Source organism: Panicum virgatum, chromosome 4K (genome assembly GCF_016808335.1).
Source record: "Panicum virgatum strain AP13 chromosome 4K, P.virgatum_v5, whole genome shotgun sequence".
Taxonomy (NCBI): Eukaryota; Viridiplantae; Streptophyta; class Magnoliopsida; order Poales; family Poaceae; genus Panicum; species Panicum virgatum.
The window spans coordinates 8,589,146-8,603,377 of NC_053139.1; the positions used below are offsets into that span (position 1 = coordinate 8,589,146).

The following is a 14,232-nucleotide window of genomic DNA, read 5'->3' on the forward strand; positions in this document are numbered from 1 at the left end:
GCCCGTCACCTTTTACTTATTAAAGTCCGTCACCTATACTAACCTTATAGGTAACGTGCTTTAATGTTGCTCGTCACCTATATCAAACTTATAGGTGATGGACCACATTTATGGTCCGTCACCTATAATAAAGGTGACGTGCTTTCATGTTGCACGTCACCTATATCATAACAAAGGTGACGAGCAACGTTTTAGAGAGGCTACCATGAGGTAAAAGGTGACATGCATCATCTTAGCGCGTCACCCAGATAATAAAGGTGACGTACAACAACAACATGTCACATTTGTGCACGTCACTATAGGTCAATTTTTACATAGTGGTAGGTGGAGAAGGAGAAGGGCAGGGGAGGTGGCGATGTGTAGGGAGAGAGAGAGAGGTGCCGGGAAGGAGTGTGAGGAGGTTAGGGTTCGGGGTGGCAAGAGGGGGTAAATGGAAAATTACCTTGGGGTCAAAAAACGATAGCACTATTGATTTTTTTCTTCTTTGTGTCAAAATAAACATTGGGTTGAGGTTGTGCATGGAAAACGTCTATGTTTAGTTGTGATTTTTAAAAAGTTAGAGGATTTTATTGCAAAATAGCCAAAGCTTGGCTGAACAACCCGCATTTCCTTTTTCCCGTGAAGTGCGGATGGGAGGGCAAAAGGGAGTGCCTTTTAATCAAGCTGATTGAGTTCACTAACCCAATCTAAACCATCTCGTATATTTTTTTTATCGCAGCCATTGCCTATATCCATTGCATATGTTGTGGGTTATGTGCTTAACTCAATCTTTAGATCCTTTTGGTCGATCTCCTAGCCTCATATAGTAAAAAACGACAATTCAAGTAAATAAAAGGACGTGACCCCCGAGCAATGAAGTACGATCTAGCAAAGAAACAAATAAGGTCCAATAACTTTAAATAGTGCACCGATAGTTAGATTATATTTTTAGTACTATTTTTTAAAAAAAATTATAAATAAATTATTTTTCATCCCAAATTATTTTTCATTTTGGCTTTTGTTATGCACCTCTCTTTCAAAGAGAGACAAACTGTGGATTTAAAAAACGATTAAAATAAAAATGACGAATAGTGAATTCTCTTGTGAGAAGATGCAGAAAAATAAGAAAATGGCCAAGAAGATCGTTTCGATTCGGCCCTTGTCCAAGGCAAACTACACCCAATTTGAAGTTGTTGACAAGCACCCAAACGCACCTGGCAATCCGCAACATTACAAAAGGACTGTACTGTACTATTCCTCACTGGTCTGCCTTCCTGCTAGCTCATTGCTCTGTTCCATCAGGAGTAACCTGGAAAAACACCATATACAACATCCCTTTGATGAATGTGATGGCCGACAAATTGAGCATAGTTGAGGTATCAGACAGATAGTGAGACAGATGAGCAGAAACGACGGAAGGAGGGCAGGCAGAAGCAGCCACCATCGCCGGCTGAACTCGGATGCCCACACATGGAAATGGACCTTGCCGAGATGCTTCGGCAATTGTCCAATTCTTGGAAGCACCACAACAAACGCAAAAATCACACAACCACTTCGGATTTATTTCCTGGACCAATCAGACATCTCAACTCAAGATGCAAGCCGCCCCACTTGCATGCGGAATCTCAACGGACGAGACGACTTGCCGCTACACCCCTGACACGGCGGCGCCAGGCGCCGCGCCAGGCGCCGCGCCCGGCCGGAAGCGCTTGACCAGGTCCAGCAGGTTGGCGTGCGACGACCCGCCCGGCTGCGCGGCCGCCCGCGCCTTGGCCGCCAGCGCGCGCGCCCGGCGCCGCCTCTCCTCCGCCTCCTCCCCGCCGCCCATCACGCTCCGCACGGCCGCCTCCACCACGCCCCGCCCCACGACGATCTCCTTGGGCACCGCCTGGTACGTGAGCGGCTCGGTGACCCCGACGCGGACGCCGATGCCCAGTACCTCCACGGCCATCTTCTCGTTCAGGAACTGGTCCGTGAAGTGCGGCCACGTCACCACCGGCAGCCCCGCCGCGACGGCCTCCAGCGTCGAGTTCCACCCGCAGTGCGTCACGAACCCGCCCACGGCGGCGTGGGACAGGATCAGCAGCTGCGGCGCCCACCCGCGGACTAGCAGGCCGCGCCCCGCCACGCGCGCCTCGAGCTCGCCCAGGAACCCGCGCGCCGCCGCGTCGTACTCGTCGGCGTTCCGGACCACCCAGATGAACGGGTGCCCCGACGCCTCCAGCCCGAGGCCGAGCTCCACCACCTGCTTCGCGCCCGCCTGCGAGATGCTCCCGAAGCTGACGTACACGACGGAGCCCGCCGGCTTGCCGTCGAGCCACCGGAGGCACTCGTCGGGGTCGATGGCGGGCGCCCGCAGCCCTCTCGACGCCAGCGCCGACGCCGCCGGCGTCGGGCTGCTCTGGTGGTAGGTCGACACCGGCCCGACGGTCCAGACCTTCATCTTCCGCGCCGCCGCGTACCCGGCGACGAACTCCGGCTCCATCTCCTCGAAGGTGTTGACGATGACGCCGTCAGCCTCGGCCCGCGCGCGCTCGACGTAGTCGGCGAATTCCTCCCAGCACGGGATCGGGATCCCCCGGAAGAAGCCGGGCGCCTGCGCCCTCGTCACCACGAACCTCCTCTCCAGCCCCGGCACGACGACCGGCTGGTTGGGGTCCTCGACGCCGTCCCACGCGCCGAACCGCTCGAGGTTGTGCTGGCAGAGGAGGCCGAAGGTGCACATGCTGAAGAAGCTTAGCCGCGGGACGCCGAGGTTGGCCGCGAGCTCCGTGGTCCACGGGTTGACGAAGTCCGACACGACGCAGGTCGGGAACGGCGCGTGCGCGCGGAGGTAGCTCTCGATCGGTGCGCGGAGGAGCGCCATGGCGCGGAAGAAGCTCCACATGTGCATCGCCGGGACGCTGTCGGCAGCGTCGTCCGCGCCTTCCGGCAGGCCGGCGGCGGCGTAGTCGAGCGGGAACTCGGCGAGGCGGACATGCAGGCCGGACCGGCGGGCGGAGTCGACGGCGGGGCGCACCAGCGCGGCCGTGGACGGGGGGCCGACGATGGTGCAGACCGCGCCGTGGGTGGCGAGCAGCAGCGCGGTGTCGACGGCCGGGATCAGGTGGCCCTGCTCCCTCAGCGGGACGAACACGAAGTGCGCCGCCGTGGAGCCGCCGGCGTCGTCCTCGGCGGCGTCTCCCCGGCCGAGGGGCGCTGCTTGCCCTTGGCTAGTCGTCATCCTGGCGGTCGTCATCGAGGCCGAGGCGCCAAGCGGCAAGCTTGAGGACACAATGAGTTGCTGTTTTCTTGAACTGTTGTGCTGTTGACTTCTTTCTAGTGGCAGCGCATGCCAGCTTTGAAGGAGCTTTCTAGTGGTATGCGCTGGTACAAAGTCCACAAGGAGCTTTTTTGAAGGAAAAGTCGACAGGGAGCTTTCATGCTGCATCAGTGACAATGTGACCTTTTTTTATTTGTATTCCTAGTCACAATGTCGAATGAAGCATGTATTCTACGGGATAGCAGCCACAATATTTTTGTCACAATGTCAGTATTTTAATACTAAACACGAAGTGCGGCCGCCTTGGTGCCACCGACGTCTTCCTCGTCGCGTTTCCCCCGGCGAGGAGGGTTCCTTTTGGTTTGAGTAAAGTCCATCAGCGGTCGTACCGTAAGACTGACTTCAACAAGGATGTGCAAATGCATATATGCCTCGCGAGCGGTATTGTGCATCGACGAGCGGTGCTCCAACAGCACAGGCAAACGGCGAGGGATTTTGCTTCGCGAGGAGAGAGGAGAGCTAAAAATGAATCGCCTCTCTCCTTCGATGCATTTCTCCACGGCGCGGCTACGGACGCCGACGAGCGCTGGCCGCGGCGGCGGGCGAGCACGGGGCGGACATGGGTCGCGGGCACGACCGGCGGCCCCCTGCTTCACCTCGGACGCAGGACGCGGGCACGACCGGCGGCGGAGCAGGGGAGGAGGAGACCGCGTGTGCTGCCCGCCGCCGCTCCACCCGACCGAGCTGCTCCGCCCAGCCGCGTCGCGACGCCGGAGGCCCTCACGCGGAGGGCAGCGGTGCGGAGGGAGGCGCGCTCACGGCTGCCCGCGGCGGCAGGAGCACCCTCCGCCCCTTCGTCTCCTCCTCTGCTCCCTGCTCGTCCGCCTTGGACCACCCGCCGGTCCGCCGCTCCTACCCGAGGTTGTCGTCCTTCTTCACGACGAGCGACTGCGCCATGGCGGCGGCTGCTGTCGGAGCGGCGCGCGCGGGCGGGGAGGAGGGCGCCCGAGCCGGCGGCGCCGGGGCGGGGGAGCGGCGGCGGCGCGAGGGGTTCCCACGGGCGGTGGCCTCGCTGGATGCGGCCTCACCAGCCGGGAGGCGGGGCCGCCGGCGCGAGCTCGCGCGTGGAGGTTGGGTCATCGGTGCGCACGGGGCTGGCGGCGCGAGCTCGCGCGTGGAGGCCGAGCCGCTGGGGCACACGGGGCCGCCGGCGCGAGCTCGCGCGTGGAGGCGGGGTTGCCGGCTCGCACGGGGGGCGGCGGCGCGAACTTGCGCGGGGAGGCGGGGACGCTGGCGTGAGGTCGTGCGTGGAGGCGGGGCCGTCGGTGACCTCGGAGCTGGCGGCGCTGGCGCGCGCGTGGAATCCGGGCCGCTGGCGCGAGCTCGCGCGTGGAGGCGGGGCGGCCGGCGCGAGCTCGCGCGTGGAGGCCGGGCCGCCGGTGCGCACAGGGCCGGCACGTGGAGCCGGGGTCGCCGGCGCGCACGGTGAGCGGCGAGCGGTGCTGGCGTCGGTCTTTCGGTGTTGCCTCTCAAAAATGCCTGCCTTTGTTGGAGATAACAATGAATGCCTTCGCTCTTATGCACTATGCACGATATGGCAAACGTCTATTTGCCTCTCAAAAATGGCTGGCGTTGTTGGAGTCAGTCTTATGTCATCATTTTTTTTAGAAAGAGAGAACTTTATTAATCTTTACCTACTTACTAGTGGTTATGCACGTGCCCATGCACGTGTTTGAAACTAATTCTATATCAACTATGTGGAGGTACATAATATACTCCATGGTGTAAAAATTCAACCAAGTAAACAGATCAAGAACACGTATTGGTCAGCGCCCAATGGACAGAGCAACAAAATAAAACTAATATAGTGTATGCTCCTGCGTTGCTACGAGTAATAAACAAGTCCAATTCATCCATACATGAATGTCTCGAAATAAAGAAAACTCATCAAATATTAAAGAATAGTGTCATATGATCATTCTATGAGTAAAGAAGGAAGTGCAGCTTTTATATGCAAAGTTTTAGATCTGTAAATAATACTATGTAATACATCCAAAGTGAGTTGTAAAATGAAGTTCTGCAATATACAAAGAGTGTACACTAATAGGAATTCCTTTACAAATTTATTTATTGTTAACAACTGGTATTGAGATAATTGGTTGCAAAAATATACAAGAGTAATAATAATGTACAAGAAAGTTTGTCGAAAAAAATAATGTACAAGAAAGTAACCATGCGTGCCTTTCCAATCCAAATGCGCAGAAGTTTCAGTTCTTTTACCGTTCTGCAATAAATTCCTGAAAATTTTTGGAGAACAATTGTGTGATGAATTTTACATGTTTTCATGCATTGAATGTGGAAAATTATAGTTCACCCACTGTTAGGTCGAGAAGAAACAAGTGTAAATTCTAATCTAATACTTGGAAAAGGGAAAAATTACTGTTCTCCATTCAATTCGCTTTTGTATATATTTCTAATCACCTTCAAGAGTCAAATGTGCCATGTATTTTTTAAACAAAACTGCAAACTCATCACTCATGGTAGCATAGAGAGACCAGAGTCAACGTTGAGCACCAGGTAAATAATTGAAGCATTTCATCGAATATGTAGGTAGCATGTCAACACAAAGAGGTGTGGGAATGTCACCATTATAGTTGGCATATTATAAATAACAGGACTTCCATAAATCCAAAAGGAACTATGTGCTAGCTATAGTGCAATATTGATAGCAGAAGTGCAGAAGTTTTACACTCTGTTTTCTCAGCCACAATTGGAAGTTAAAATTTGCTGGAGTGATTAAAATATTCTTGTAAGGCATGCATCATCTATTTTTTATAATTAAATATTGACTGGATTGATTAACAAATATTTCCTTGTGAGGTAGGTGAGTCTGCTATTCATTTTACATGATACATGATGTTGCTGACGCAGCATGATTTTAACTGAAAGTAAAAGAAATTTTGATAGCTTACGCACCTGGCAGTCTGCCACTTGCGATGCCTTGTTGCCGTCACCCTTCCCCACCGAAATTCAGAGTTTAGTTTGCGATCTCATCATTATATTCCTCCAATATAATCATTGATGATAGCAGTTAGACAGTCTACTGATTACATCCTCTGAAATCATTGCTGACAATAATGTTTGAAAAATCTAAGTTCTGGACTTCTGGTTGGGCCATAGCATTAGTAAACCGCTAATTTACCAAGAATTTAGATAACATCTATACAGATCTGTTGGTTGTTGGTTCAGACCCTCAATCATGACAATCATCAGACCATATATGTCAATTCCTCACGGGCTTCACCAACCTGTATGTATGCCATCTATACCTTGCACGGAGCAATGGACCTAGTGATATTCATCTAAACAGAAAAAAAATCCATTGGTAACCACGAAGATCTTATTAATTAGAAAAAAACACTCCAGAGTAATCTGCTTTCTATAACCAAAACAAGAAGTCATCTGAAAACAACCATTTTTTTTGTTTCTAACAAATTAACAGGCATGGAGGAGAATGAGAAGAGGGGTCTTACAGTCAGACTATCAGAGAGCTCATGGACTGCTTTCTATAACCAAAACAATAAGTCATCTCAAAAAACCAATTTTTTGCTTCTAACAAATTAACAGGCATGGAGAAGAATGAGAAGAGGGGTCTCACAGTCAGACTGTCAGAGAGCTCATGGGGAAGGTTTAGTTAGCATCCATGCAGACTTATGCAAGAATTTCAGACAAAATTCTAATATTCTTGCCCTACACCAGAAAAGAAGTAGCTCTAAAATTCATAAATTATTAAAAGACTATACACAATCACATACACTGCTGAGAAGCCTAACAGCGCACAGTTCTAGCATTATTCTCCCCACATTCACAAGCCTAGCTGTGTCCCTTCCCTTGCACTATGAAGAATTTTTTCTTGGATGGTCGTTAGAACTGACTAGAAACATCCTCTTATGCACAGATCTATGTGCATCTGCATAAAAATCCACCTTCTAGCAGTCTCCTATTCATTCATTACTTAATTTTGTGCTTATTTGAGTGAAAAGTACAAAGCATTTTCTTTCAAAAAAATGAAAGTACAATGTATGCACAGATCTATGTGTTATTATGAATTCAAGAATTTGATTTTCTTTTGTAAAGAGTTAAATACACCAGCGGCCCTCGAACTTGTCCTGAGGTGTCACTTAGGTCCACGAACTCGCAAAATCGAAATCTGGCACCATAAACTTGTCAAGTTGTGCCACGTGGGGTCCGGATAGTCACGTGGAGGTCCCGGACCCATCTGCGGGAGTCCGGATGGCATGTGGAGGTCCCGGACCCATCTGCAGGGGTTCGGGTCCGTGGCCATAGTTGCTGAGCATTTCCACCTCTGGGACTCGTGGTGATGCCGGACCCGTCCCCGAGCGGGAAGCGGGTCCGGGACCGTTGGTCCGGTGAGATGGAGTCGGACCTCAGGGGTCCGGCTGCTCAGCTCCTTAGGGTGTAGACGATCCGCTCTCTCGACGGCAGGCTCGCTACCCTCGAGCGAGGCGGAGGCACAGGGCGCCGTCGAGGCCTTCGGCGGGGAGCCCTCGAGCGAGGCGGAGAACACCCCGCGGGTTCGAGGGGGGTGTGGACGGGCCGCACTGAGTACGTGGGCCGCGTGTTGGGCTTATTTGAGTCCTTTCCTTTCTTCCAGCTTGGAAGGAGGCTGTAGGGCTTCGTGGGCCCGGTTGCCTAGCATGTGTTTATGTTTTTACGGCAATTTTAGTCCCGTGATTAGGGTGCCCCTAATCATGGTAACCGACAGTAGCCCCCGAGCCTTTGGTCGAGTCAGGGGATTTGGCCAAAGGGTATTTTGGCGATTTTCCCCTTGATGTGTTCGATCGGCGTTGCGTTCCCCCCAGGCGCATCCAGGTGCTGGTCTGGCGGATGTGACAACTCGTCTGTCGGGATAGTGCGCCTGTGGAAAGAGTACTCCGAGGCGCGCACAAGCCTTCTTGTCTTATTCGGGTGGCGAGTCGCGTCAGCGCGCTGAGCAGGCCAGGACCATGATGGCGCCTGCTGCTCTGCAGCTGGTGCTATTGCCGCGCTTTCCTGCATTCAGGGTCTCAGCCCTGCTTTCCCTGTTCGCCTTACGACGCGCTGTTCGAGGGCAGTCGGCCAGCGCCGATGCTGGGCTGCTCAGCGTCCAGGGGCTCGGCTTTGTGTTGTTTGGTCACGTCTATGCACTGTAACCGAGGGCATCTTTTGCTCGTGGGGTGCCGCACCGTCACGGGCGGTCCAAGCCTTCCCCTTGCGACAGGCTTAAAGCTTGGCGCCCGATGCGGCTATAAATAGGGATTGTGGGACTCCCTTTCCTCTCCAACTTCCTTGCTCTTACTTCTAGCATCGCCTAAGTCTGGTAATGTTTTCCTTTGCCTTTCACAGTCGTCCCCCGGACGGGGTGGCCTGCCTTCTTTAGGCTTTGATGCTAGAAGAATGTTTGCGAGCGGCGAGGGAAAGCTGGAGAGGGTGTGCTCACCATCTCTCGGCTTCAGTGGGATTAGCAGAAGAACATTGGACCCGAGGGGTCCTACCTCTGCGATGTCCCTCAGCCTGAAGGGGCGTTGAGACGCTTGACCATGGTGCCGGTGCCAGGTTTGGTGGCTGTTCTTCGCATCGTCCCTCTTGGCGACAACGTCGCTCTCGGGGAGATGGTGCAGAGGGTGCTGTCCGCCAGCTTGACCCCCCGCAAGGTCTCCGATGGAGGAGATGCTAGAAGAAAGCTTGCGAGGAGGGCATCCCGCCGGACCTGTGTGGTCTGGGGGCTGCTCCTCGCAATCCCGAGCAGCCTAGTCGCGATGTCGGCCAAGGACTCGGTGCTCTTCATCGGCGCTCGCTCCTCCCCAAGACAGGGAAAATTGCCACGCAGGTGGCAATGCGTTTGTACTTTTTGATGGCTCCGAGCCAGTAGCCGCTTGTAATCTTTGTTTGTAAAGAGCAATGAAGTCTCCTTCCCCTTCGCGGAGAGGATGACCGAGGGTGTACGGTGTGCGTCAGCCCTGTAGAGGCTTTTGGTCCTCGAATGTGTGAAGTTTCCTCCGTGGCGGCGCGCCAGCGCACCCGCGGGTGTAGCCCCCGAGGCCTTGGAGGAGTGTTTGCACTCGTCCAAGGGCTATAAATGTCGCCCTGCTTGGTTGCTTTACTGAGGTGGCCGTCCAGCGTCTTTTTCAGCCGGCATCGGCACGCCTTTCAGCCGGCCTCGGCGTTTTTCGTGCTGGCACAGCGACCCAGAGTCCTGCTGAACCATCTGGTAGACGCGCGTTAAGAGTGGGAGTTTTGGTTAAACACATGGAACTTCATAATCGATGGTCGTCGATCCATTCGAGGGTGCGGCCTGAGCCGCGGTGTCGGATGTCCAGGAGCCGTAATCGTGGGGGGAAGTCCACCGCCACCGAGGCGGTTTTGGAGCAGCTGGTCGACGACAGGCTGCTGCTGGTGAACATCAACCCGGAGCGGCCGGCGTGGATCCCCCCGTGGCCAGAGGAGACCGAACCGAATCCCCCCGAGGGCTACGTCGTGAGTCTCGTGCGACTCCACGAGCGGGGATTCAGCGTCCCCGTCGGCAGATTCATGCGGGCGCTGTGCGAGTACTACGGGGTGGAGCTGCACAACTTCGGCCCCAACTCCATCTCGCAGGCGGCGGTCTTCGTTGCTGTCTGCGAGGGGTATCTGGGGATCGAGGCGCACTGGGGATCTGTGGATCCATTTGTTCTGTGGAGAGCTCTTCATCGAGAACGTGTGGGGTAAGCTGAAGAGGTTCGCCCGCACCGGCAGTCTGATACTCCACTTGCGCCCAACCCAGAGGAGTTTGTACATCCCCAACAGGATGACGACGAACAACGCCAGGTGGACTCGAGGGTGGTTTTACATGTTCAACTTCGGCAACCGGCTCCCGGCGTTCACCAATAAGGTGCTCCGGGAGAGGCCGGAGAAGTGGGACTGGGGGGTATCGCCCCTAGCGCATCAGGCCAGGCTCGAAGTCCTCACCGAGGTGTTGCGGCACCTGGCGAGGAAGGGGTTGACGGCGGCAGTCGTCATCGCGAATTTCCATCGGCAGAGGGTGATTCCTCTCACAGAGAGGAGCCTGCCGATTATCGACCTCACCCCCGAGGCCCGTGCTTTGGGCTCGAGGACGTCGCTCGTGCTGCTCCCCCGTGACGTCGCTGCCCGGAGGGCGAGGAACGCGGTGGCGGAGTTCCCTGACAACCCCGAGGATCTTTGGAAGATCAAGATGCGCCCCGAGGCGGGGTACCTTTCTGTGGTGAGTTCCAGTTTCAATTCGTTGCCGATTTGTGCTTCTTCTCTCCCCACTCCCTGATTCTGACATGGTTGCATTTCGTAGGGGTTGAGCCGCAGGGGCTACACCTCGAGGCCTCCGGTCCCGGAGGAACACGAAGTCAACCACCTGCACGCAGAGGCGGTGAAGAAGCATAACGACGCGGCGAAGGCGGCCGCCGCCAAGAAGAGGAAGAGGAAGGAAAAGCACGATAAGGCATACAAAATTGCGCACGCGGAGGGGAAGCAATGGCCCACTATGCCCAAGTCCACCGAGGAGGAGGAGGGCTCCTCGGATGCCGAGATCAACTTCTCGGACGACGACGAGGCGACGACAGGTGCGGGTTCCCCACCGGTCTATCGAGGGGCTGGCGAAGAGGATGTGCCCGTGATGTTGGGTGAGGCGAGGCTCACGCCAGGGTCGTTGGTGAATCCGCCCCTCGTAGGGGCGGAGCGGAGATCGCCCACGCCAGCGGCGGGACGAAGGTCGCTCACACCGGCAGCGGACGGGAGGTCGTCTACACCCACGACAGGACAGAGGTCGTCTCCACCGGCGACGGGTAGGAGGACACCCGCACCCGCGCTGTCGACGAGTGGCGACGGGTCCGCGGTGAGCGCGAAGACGTCCGCACAGATGGCCTCGAGGCCGATACGAGGATGACGCCCTCGGGTCAGTCGTCGAGAGGTGTCAGTGTGCCGTGGGCCCGAAAGAGCGGCTCGGGCAAGCGCAACATGAGCGCCCGATCAGGGTAAGTGATTTTGATTTTATTCTTCGCATTCGTTTAATTGGCCCCCAAATCCTGTTGACTTCAGCGCTTCTTCCCCGATTACCAGCTCCGGGGCCATCTCCAAGGATGTAGCCCCGCTTGCACCGACCAAGGCCCTCAAGACTGGGGCGCGTGCCACACCGCACACAGCACCGCACCCCTGCCCGTTGTGGACATTGTGGCGGAGGCCGCGAAGCTCCAGGAGGCGATGGCTTGAGCGCCGGAGAGCAGGGGCGACGCCGGCCAAGGCGGTCCTATAACGGCCGCTCAGGCTGACGCCGAGGGGGAGGTCGACCGGGGCGGCGCAAATGACGCCACCCGGCCGGACATCAAAGTCGGGGCCGGTCGAGGCGACGCGGATAGCACCGCCCGGCCGGTCGCAGGAGATGAGGAAACTGGAGGGGGCGTGCAGGAATGCCCCGCCAGACAAATAGGGGTGGAGACCCTCGTCCTCGAACCCCCAAGGGCTGGGGTCAAGGGTGTCGTGGAGGAGGAGTTTGTGCCAAGGGCGCCGGCAGAGGAGGAAACCCACGTCCTGGAGCCTGCGGGGGCCCGGGACGACGGGGCTGTTGCAGCGGTGACGGCGCAAGTGGCCGGAGAACGTGGTGCCGGTGGTGCAACTGCCGGAGAGCAGTGAGGAGTACGGGGAGTCAAGGGACATCGACCCTGCTGCTGCTGCCAGCGCCGCCGATCGGACTGCCGAGTTCACGTCGGCCTCCGAGGAGGTACTCAATGCGGGGACGTCCAAGGGGCCCCGTCCCGGGGCGATCGTCCAGTCCGGGGTCCCTCTGGAGTTTCTCCGCAACGAGCAGGAGAAGGAAGCCGTCTGGAAGGTGCAGTTCGAGGCCAGCTCTCAGATTCTGGGCCACCTCGACCGCACCTTGGAGATCCATAGAACGACGGATTTCCAGATCAGCCAGGTAGGTGGCTCTCTCCCCGTAATCGTTTGTATTTGGCCTTGATTTTGTTCGTTTCATTCACACTCTTACACTTGCAGCGGCTGAGGGACATCTCGCACAAAAAGAGTGACGAGCTGAACCGGCTGTACTCCCAAATGCGCTGGCTTGGGCAGCACAATGCCGACTTGGTGCTGAAGAACATCGACGCCAACACCAAGATGACAGATCTGGGGGCGCGTCAGCAGGCGCTAAAGGAAGAGTTGGCGCGGACCGATGGCGAGCGCGACGTCCAAAGGGCCGCGGCCAAGCAGAAGGCTCAGGAGGCCGAGGCGTGGACTGCCGAGCTGCAGCGTGTGAGGACGGCGCTCGAGCACCAGGAGGCCGAACTCAAAGGCAAGGAGGCCGAGCTCCAACGCGAGAAGGCGACCGTCGCCACGCTCTCCGGGACCCTCGAGGAAAAGGAGGTGGCCATCCGGAACACGGAGGCCGCCCTCAAGGAGAAGGAGGACTCCTTGTCCTCGCTCAAAGAGGCCGCCCGAGTCCGGCAGGAGGAAGCGCAGAAGAATATCGCGGATGAGTGCTCGAGATTTCACTATTGTCGGATCCTAATTCATCGCAGCTTATCTTGGTTCCTTTGACCAGAGCTGAGGCAGAGAGTGGCGGACGAGACTGTGGCGAAGGAGGCAGTCAACACTGCACTCATGGCGGCGCAGGCTGAATATACGGACCTGGAGCGGACCGCTGTGAGCGTGTGCCAGGAGGTCGAGGGGGAGGGCGCCGTGTCTGGTAGCTCGGTGATCAGCCGCTTGCGAGCGCTAGGTGGTCGGATCGCCGAGCACGCCAAGAGCACCTTCCGCCTTGGTTTCCTGCGAGCCCTCGCCGTAGCCTCGACGAACTACATCATGGAAATCCAGAGGGTGTCATCGGGGTACGTCGTTGTAACACCCTAGGTATCTGCACAGTAATTAAAAAGGTGTCTGCATAGTAATTGTATATATTTTATATGCATCATGTGTTTGAATTGCTTGAAAAGGATCTTTTTGTAAATATAAAGGTTATATGTGTAATTATGATTTTATGCAAGGTCCTTTCTGCAGTTGTGTTGAATAGGTTGTGTAATTATAGCTTTTGTGGAGGGTGTTTTTGCAAGATTCAGTGCATTTAATGCATGGTAGCCAATTTTGCTTGCAAGTCTACATTTGAAGTGAATTTGCTTTGAAAAAGATAAAATTCCTAGAATTCAAATTCCTTTCTATGTTTTTAATTTTAGCTCTTGAATCTTTGGTCAAATAAATTTTTGCACAACATCAAAGTTGTAGATCTTGAAAAGTTGAACAACTTTCATGTTGGGCACTTTTTCATTTGAGCTTTAGTTTAAAAGTTATTGCTTGTTTACAGAGTGGTCCCTGGAATTTTCAGAAATTGCAAAATGACCCTTATCCCCATCTCCCACCTCCCTGCTCTGTTCTCGCCGCCGCCCACCGACAGCGCCGACGCCGGCGCCGTGGAGCGCCTTCCCGGCCATTACTTCGCTTCGCGCTGGCACCCACGCGTCGCTCTGCTCCTCCTCCCCCTCCTGTTGCCTCGCGCTGGAGCCCCCCGGCCGTGCCACGCGCGCCGCCGAGTCCAGAAGCACCCGCGCCGCCGCCACCTCGCCGTCGCGGTGGAGAGCCTGCTGCAGTGGCCGCCGCCCTCTTCTAGCGAGCGCCCGAGCACTACACCTACCCCAGAAATCGATTTCGTGCGCTCTTTTGCTCTCTCCTCGCTCCCACGCCTCGGAACGCCACCGCCACTCCACCCCGAACCCCGGCGAGCTCGCCCCCGCCGCGGAGCCGTCGCTGCAAACCCGCTCCACCCCAATAGCCCCCACCATTAGCCGCGCCTCGTCCTCGCGCAACTCCCAGGCCACTTCCCCTCGCCCAACCCTCACCGGAGCACCCTCGCCGTCGGTTGCCTCCGTCGCCGAGCCGCCCTGCTCCGTCGAGCCGCCGCCTCCGAGCCCCTCCCCGCACCCCAAGACCACCCAGTG

At 56.0% G+C, this 14,232-nt stretch overlaps 1 protein-coding gene and 1 long non-coding RNA gene across 2 annotated transcripts; both read right to left on the bottom strand.

Annotated features, from left to right (window-relative positions):
- Positions 1–1,172: 1,172 nt before the first annotated feature.
- Positions 1,173–3,600, bottom strand: LOC120704635 (UDP-glycosyltransferase 73E1-like). The gene has a single exon (XM_039989099.1). The coding sequence runs from the start codon at positions 3,407–3,409 to the stop codon at positions 1,628–1,630; it is 1,782 nt and encodes a 593-aa protein (XP_039845033.1). The 5' UTR covers positions 3,410–3,600; the 3' UTR covers positions 1,173–1,627.
- A 1,671-nt stretch (positions 3,601–5,271) lies between these two features.
- LOC120704636 lies at positions 5,272–7,383 on the bottom strand. The gene is made up of 2 exons (XR_005687627.1): positions 6,218–7,383; positions 5,272–5,538 (listed from the first exon to the last, which is right to left on the bottom strand). It is a non-coding gene; the product is annotated as an uncharacterized LOC120704636 (long non-coding RNA).
- Between the last annotated feature and the right edge of the window lie 6,849 nt (positions 7,384–14,232).